Source organism: Sesamum indicum, linkage group LG10 (assembly GCF_000512975.1).
Source record: "Sesamum indicum cultivar Zhongzhi No. 13 linkage group LG10, S_indicum_v1.0, whole genome shotgun sequence".
NCBI classification, from domain to species: domain Eukaryota; kingdom Viridiplantae; phylum Streptophyta; class Magnoliopsida; order Lamiales; family Pedaliaceae; genus Sesamum; species Sesamum indicum.
Window position 1 is genome coordinate 8,827,228 of NC_026154.1, and position 8,252 is coordinate 8,835,479.

An 8,252-nucleotide genomic window follows, 5' to 3' on the forward strand; every position below is an offset into this window, starting at 1 on the left:
TGCTAAGCCTTAGGACCTTTTTGTTTTGCCTTTTCTACTCCGCATCATCACCTAAAACCATTCGCAAATTATGAATTATTGGTATCCAATACCAAAAGTAGAATCGTGATTATATTAATACTCAATTAGAGACTTTTACCTTCATTGGGGAGGAGCTTAGAACACTCTCTCTTCCAATGGCCCCTCTCTCGGCAATAAATGCAAACATCACTCAATATCCTTGACTAGCAAACTATCTTCCTCTTTCCTTTACCCCCGCCTAGCAGTGTAACATGAGCACTCGAATTGCTATCAACAGTAGAAGACTAAGACATCCCTCTTCCTCTTCTCGCATCCGGTAACGTGTACTGACCTAGTAGCTAGTAGAGAAGAGTCAGCGGAGTCCGTAGAGGGCTCAGTGGCACCTGCTAGTGCAGGTGGGCTGGAGGTAGGTCGAGAGGTGTTGGTGTTGATGCTCCTATTCCTCCCGGTGGTGCTCCAGTGATAGGATTACCACCAGAGTATGCACAGATATTTCAAATGGCTTTTCAAGCCCAAGCACAAGCCCAAGCGCAGTTACTTGCACAGGCACACGCATCCACTCCAGTGCCAGCACCAGCAGTCCCTACAATTGATCGTAATTATGAAAGAATCAAGAAGATGGGGGCTACAGAATTTGAAGGTACCCTAGACCCAGAGATTGCTGAAAGATGGTGGAAAAAAGTTGAAGATGTGATGAATTTGGTAAATTGCACTCCAGAGAACCGACTTAAGTATATTGTTTCTTTGTTCGTGGGTAATGCCTTGATTTGGTGGAGGTCTGTAAAAAGGGGATATGAGCCAAGAGAAATAACTTGGGCTGAGTTTCAGAAAGAATTTGATGATAAATACAGACCCAAGATGTATCGAGACAAGAAGAGGATGGAGTTCCTAAATTTAGTGCAAGGGGATGATCAGACAGTGGCAGAATATGAACTCCGTTTTGCGGCACTAGCCAAGTATGCACTAGAAGCAATTACGACGCAGAAGGATCGTTGTTACCATTTTGAACAGGGGCTACGACCGGAGATCAAAAGAGGCCTTGCAATTAGAATTACAAATTTTAAAACTCTTATTGAATCAGCAGTTCGTATGGAAGAAGCAGTAATGGAGGACAAGAAGAAGGGGGAAGAGAAGAGGAAATGACCTTCGCTTTAGAGGTTGAAACCTCTCCCACAAGTAGCAATGACTCAGATTTTTCAATTGTTGCTCATACTAGATCGACATATTAATCAACTCATAAAGACTTTTGTATAGCCTATTCATGTTGTACTTTGTAATAAGTTGATCAAAAGAGGGAGGTAGTGATTGTAGAATCACATCAGTGTACATTTCTTCCTTCTCCAAATCAGCCTGGAGGTATTTGAGTTTTTCCACTAGGGATAACATAACAGAAAAAATGCCTCTGCACGGCATATCTAATATGCCGATCCGATACCACATAAAGTTGTTTCATGCAGTGCATTATCGACCAGACATCTTCATACCTCTCATACTATTTGTGGATCTCATTACTCATCAAGCCTAGTAAGATACTTCGTGCCACTTCTCGAATGTTAAACATTCTTCGAGCGTGGACCCCTCCGACAAATTCAGATGTAAAGACTTATCTAGAACATAAGTCTGGTTCACAAAATTGAGGACTATCCTTAGATTTCTCAGCTAATTGGAATAGTTTGTTCCATCAAAATTATTTGCCTCAAGTATGGAATAAGTGGATTCATAGACATCTATGATAAATAGAACAATTTTAGTCCTCCTACAGAGGGGGTGCGATAACATCATCAAAGTACTCCTGCACCCTCTCTTTGAAATGGGATGTCCAATTATAATACTCACATAAATATTTTCATATGCAAGTCAAAATTTACCCCGTTCGGTGTTTTAAAAATTTTATTTTTGCACTTCCAACACGGACACTTAATTTTCTCACAATCCATATATGCATGTTGAGACTTGGCCCATTCTATAAATGCAGTAACACCATCCTCAAACTTCAACGTAAGACCAACCCTTCTCAGCAGGTTGTACTCATACATCGATCTCCTCAACTATCTTAACACAGAAGTCCTACACGCACATATATATTATTATAGAATTAAATTTAAATGACAATAGTTAAAAAAAATATAGCTAATGTTTTAATTGAGAGAAAAGGTTCAAGTTGTTACCTAATCAAAATAACTTTAGAGATCAAAGAAACTTCGAGAGAGATTGATGAGAGAGTAAATGAATGGAACAGGGATACTGAAATATCATCGAAAATTCGAGAGAGATTGAGGAAAGAGAGATAGAGAATATAAGAATGCAAGAAGATAGTGAGATTAAATATAAATAAAAGAACATATATATGTATATATATATATGAAAATTTAGAACAGGCATTGGAACGGTGTTTAGAACTCTAGAAACGGGCATTGGAATGGTGTTTGGGACTCAAAAAATAGTTGTTGTAGCACATTCAGGAACGGACATTGAAACACAATTAGGAACGGCAAGCTAGCCATTAAAATTTAGTTGTTGTAACATTGTCGGAATGGGTATTATAATTCCAAGTTTTTTATATATTAAGGTTGTTCACAATCGTGACTGCTTTAAAACGCTTGGGACACTTGCACTTTCCAACAAACTCCACATTTACAAAGGGATTTTGTAATACTCGTTTTCCTAAATGCTTACCTCATTTTGAAATGATTTTTGAAACTGTCTACTTTTCATCAGAGTTTAGCTCATGTTAGAATGGTAATTATGTGCAATTGGTGGATCTTCTAATTTTTACCAAACTGTGTTACAATATTTTACCGTTGCATATTTGGAACAGCAGCACGAACACAACTTTTAACACTAATATTGAGATGGTTTTCATAACAGTGCGATCATTCAAAAAATAAATGATGGAATATAATCGGACCCTGACGTAGACCTGATTCCGTTCCTTAAGAGTTCTAGTGTCCACTCCAATTAGGAACAATTTCTCGAACGGTTGTTTTATCCACGTCAAATCCCATATTTTTTTGTAGTGATGTTTACATACTTTAACATAATAAATGAGCACAACAAAGATAAAGCCAATAATGAACACTCATTTCTATTCATTGAATAATATTATATTATATTGAGTTTGTCAAATAGATTACATCCAAGCCAATCTAATTGGTTCTCTGATCACTTATTCTAATACTATCCTTCGGGCTTCTTCTCCATGGATCCTCCACGGGCCAACTTATGTCCTCCATCACCTTGGGTTTTCTCCTTTCAATTTATTTACAAAAAAATAAAATAAACCTATCTGCTCTCAATATAATTAAAATACAAAAAGATCCCAAATAGATATTGGGGGAATACATAGGTAGGGAGAAAGCCAAGCCTTAAATAGCAAGCTAAAAATGAGAGATATAAGAAAATAAGAGGCTCGCAAGCCCAACCCAATAGAAAATAAAAACCATACATATGCTCTAAAGGCTTTGTGATCATTCCATTGTCAATCTAATTACAATATCGCATGAAAATATATCCCACATAATCATGCTCAAAATTTCATATATGACATCGAATATCATATAAAATCGCATATCCAAGAGTACAGAAAATATATATAAAATAAGGCAATAAATTGGATGTGCAACCTATCCAAAATGATTCTTGTTTGAAAATTCTTTCCAAGTCAATTTAGTAATTTAATTTTAGGAAATATTAGATTTGAACCAAACTAAATTAACCAAAATTAATCATATGAGAAAAATGTGCATAAAATACCAAAATTATAAATATTCTGAAAAAATAGAAAAAATAGCCCAGGGTTGGCCGGGCGCACTGCCGGCTCTTGCGAGAACAGCCGTCAATTTGTTTGACCTAGTGCAAGTCCACACACTTGCACAGAGTCCCCGCATGCAATGTCGTACACGGACGCCCCGCCAGCACACACACCACCAAGCGTGCTGACTAGGCCGAGCATGTAGAAGATAATGTTATTACAATACTGACAAGGAACAATTTCTTTCTTGGAACCCCCCAATGTCTTTCTTGGAACCCCCCACCGTTCTCACCACACATTCTGATTGTGCTAAATAAGGCTTATAAAGTTCGTATCTTATGACACAGTTATTCTTCACCAATCCAAGCTACAGTCATCATGTGCATGCTACGGTCATTGTCCCTCAAGTTCGAGAAACGTATCCTACCCAATGGATTAGTAGCAGATATTGACGCTATTGGAGAAATTATGAGAATTTAACTTCTAACAAACCATGAACGAGATAAAAAAATAGAATTGAAATCAAAATAGAAATTTCAAAAACTAAAGAGTACCTTTTCGAGACATTTCGAGAATGATTGAAGAATGAACTTTGTTGAAATGAGATATAAAAAATAAAAGTGAAATCGAAAGCGAAATTTCAAAAACTAAAGAGTACTTTTTCGAGACATTTCGAGAATGATTGAAGAATTAACTACGTTGAAACGAGAATGACATACTAGGAGAAGAGACACTTGGAGAAAATCAAACGATGAAAACCTCAAACAGTCCCAAACAACCAGTATATATACGAAACTAGAGAACTTTCCAAATTGATATCAATAGGGGGCAGTTGATATGGAAAAAAGCCTCCTTTAAATGAGGAGCTTAATCTTTAGGAAGGTCAAAGATTAAACCAAGGAATTGGAGCATGATGTATGGGATAATTGCCACATCCAAGGGATTAGGACATTAAAGAGGAACCTACGAAAAGACCACTTTACCCATCACGAAGTTTACATTTATATCCGCATTCAAAGGGACGAGGGAAGTAATAGTAAAGGCTCATCAAATACCTTATTTAATCGCTTAGTATAAAAAGAAGCTCCTTTTCTTACTTAAGGGGGCATGTGATCATTTGGCAACAAATCCATTGTTCAAGGAATATTCTTCACTGTTAGGAGCTCTAGATTACGAAGATCGTGTTTTACATATCAGTGATTGTACACGGATTATTCAATCAAATAAACTAAATAGCTTTCATATATTCTTGTTGATTATTCTTATTGATTTTCACGTAAATTGATTGTTGAGCAATATCAGATATATATAATTTTGTGTAGTTTATGATTAGGGCTCCTTTACGTTTTTGTATGGGATTTAGAGAGTTCAATAATTTCATGATTAATGTTGGGATATTTAGTAAGAAGATAATTTACTAGCTTATTTATTTGTATTGCTTATTGGATGATTATTATGTGATTATTTTTTTTTTTTTTGTGGGGGAAAAGGTAAATTTCATTAATAAAAGGAAAAATACAACAGAGCCAACTATACATGAGACACCTTCACATTCCAAGCTATCTTCCATATTCTAAACACTACTGTTGTTTGAAGGATTTGGCTTAAGTCATTACTCATAATGCGAATTCGTATCTGGTCAATAACTCTTTTAGTCAACACTTGTGCGGTGCTATATTCTTGTTGGAATCGCCTAGCATTTCTCTCCATCCATAAGTGGTACACAAGAGAAGCCAAGATTGCCCTTGATGTTACTTTCAGAAGGTGGCATCCCCTCCATCTTCGACTTGCCCTAATATACCCTGTTGCCAATTGTTACCAGGACAAGTAAAACATACATGGTGCTGAAGCAGTTCCGATATCTACCAGCAAACTTACACATAAAGAATAAGCGATCGTGTGTGTCCATCTCTCCCCTATTGCAAAGAATACACTCCCTGGAGTTACTATTAAGCCATGCCTTATCTATTCGTTGTGAGTTTCTATAACACTGCAACCATAGAATGAAATCATTCCTTGCAATTCTAAACAGCTGCTGAAAAGGGATGCCCATGTAACCTTGGTCCCTCTAGGATGAAATAAGGAATAGACTGTTGCTGATGAAATCAGCCATTGGTGAACCTCCACCTGACTACATCCCTGCCATTAATAATCTGAGGCAGTTCCTCTATGATTTCTTGCATCTCTAAGCTAGTTGTAGCAGGCCAATTCCAAGTGCCATCTTGGAGTACTACTGCAATCATAGTGTCATGTGGTAATATAGTGCTTTCTAAAGCCAAAGGGTACCGATGCATTAACATCCCCTTAGAGTGTCATGGGTGCAGCCATAACATGAGATCCTCCCCTGTTTTAACCCTGTATTCGACAAACTTCAAGATTTGATTCTTCAATTTAAGTATCTTTTTCCAGCTCCATGAACCTTGATTGTTTGATACCGTCCAAAGGCTTTTCTTCTTGATCCTATATCTCAAAATCCATTGCACCCAAGCTGACCCCAATTTTCTTATTACTAGCTCCCATAAATGCTTGTATATTAGGCTCTGATTGATTGCTGTCACACTTTGAATTCCCAGCCCTACATGCTCCTATGGCAAACAAATTTTACTCTAGGCCACTTTTGCACAACCCCTGTTTCCCGTGCCTGTCCACAACTAATTTCTCATCTTATGTTCAATAGCCCTAACAATCCCTTTAGGTAATATATACGCTTGGCACGAATAACATACGATAGCACTCAAGACAGACCTGATTAGTTGGACACAAGCAGCATAAGAAAAGCCAAGTGATCCCCATGTAGCAATTATGTTGCCCAATCTCATCAAAAGTGGTTTGCAATTCGAAATTGTTAGTCTGGATGCAGTCAAGGGGACTCCAAAGTATTTGATGTTAGAATAGGTGATGAAGAAGCCAAATAAGTTGACAGTTTTGGAAACTATTTAGCAATATTTATTAATGTGATATTAACTTGATGAATGTAGTAAGCATTCATCTGTGGCACTATATATTTTTTGTGATTACTATTTATGTTGAACAATGTTTTAATATCACAACAAATGCACACAGACCAATTGGATCATCCATGCAGTTGTGTTGCGCATTAGATGGCAGCCATGAGCAACTTTTGAAGGTTGGTCTGACATGGTCCAAGTCGGGGACCTCGAGACTGGGCATCGAGAATCCTATAGAGACTTGTAATAAGTATTGCATTCATTAGATGAGTTCGGTGTTTCATTGGCAATAGACATAGGACGTCTATGCAATTTTAGTGGGTTGTTGACAAGATTGTCACCTACTGAACTGACTCCGAGAATCGTCATATGGAAGTCTCGGAGGCTTGATCGGTATGACTAAAATTCCCAACTTCGATAGTACACGATTAGTTTTTGGACTTGCGCAACCATGACAGTCACATATGGTTGTATCTTGGATCTGACAAAAGATGACCCTATGTTAGAAGTGATCATTATAAACCTTGTCCAGTGTAGTCAAAATATGTAGTGAGGACGATGGGTTCCAAGAGAGAGTTCGTCACCTATTAGTATATGACAATCGAGTCTCCTATGCACTTTGAGATGGTTCGAGCTCTTAGAATCTGTGGCCACAGCGATTAGTAGAGTAGGGATTGGTTTACTACGTCAATCAATAGAGAAAATGCATCTTGAGTTATTGAGCATAATATCTAGTTTAGGAGGTGAATCGACTCCCAATTTCATGCCCTAAACTTAGAACGGGAGAAGGACGATCGAAGGAACGTACTCGTATGATACTAGGAAGTTCCAAATGTTCATGCCAATAGTCATCTAATCTCTAGTGCTATGGACCATTGCTAGACGGCCACCCAAGGTCACAGGAATTTCTGATTAATGGTTAATTAAAAATTATTAATTAAATTAAATTTAATTAATTATTATTGTGGACACAAGCTCAAGTCTAGCTAAGAGTGAACCTAAAGAGTCACACACAAATCACTATGGAATTGGTGGAATTAATTTGAAATTAATTCTAGAAGAAACGAATTAATTTAATTGAATTAAATTAATTCAAGGAGAATATAAATGATTGGATCATTTATTTTAAAAAACTCCATTTAATAAATTGCTCAAGAATTAATTAATTGAATTAATTAAGTTTGATCTTAACACCATTAAATTAATTGAATTAATTTATTAAGTTTGGCTTAATTAATTCATTGGATCAATTAATTAATATTTGGGTTTAGATTTATTTAATTGGATTAAATGGCTTTTTGAACTTAACTAGGTTAAATTAATTATTCTGGTATAATACCTAATGGACCTTGGTTGGGTTTGATTTTAATTTGATTAAATCAAGACCAGTTCCACAACTTAAAGTCCAAGCCCATAAAAGAGAGGTTGAAGCAAGTTAGGAGGACTTTCAACTCTTCCACACTATATAACCAGCCACGATGAGGAATACAGGGTAGTTTTTACATCATGGTTGGAGGTTATATGCATGTGTG

General features: G+C 36.8%; 1 protein-coding gene across 1 annotated transcript; it reads left to right on the top strand.

Moving 5' to 3' along the window:
• On the top strand, positions 273-1,164 carry LOC105172254. Its single transcript, XM_011093628.1, has 2 exons — positions 273-337; positions 417-1,164. Exons 1-2 carry the CDS (start codon positions 273-275, stop codon positions 1,162-1,164), a joined length of 813 nt encoding a protein of 270 aa, XP_011091930.1.

Excerpts from the sequence above, each read along its gene's own strand:
- LOC105172254 (XM_011093628.1), top strand. The coding sequence starts at position 273 with ATGAGCACTCGAATTGCTATCAACAGTAGAAGACTAAGACATCCCTCT. Across the intron at positions 338-416 it reads TCTTCCTCTTCTCGCATCCG|GTGGGCTGGAGGTAGGTCGA; the intron begins GTAACGTGTACT and ends CTGCTAGTGCAG.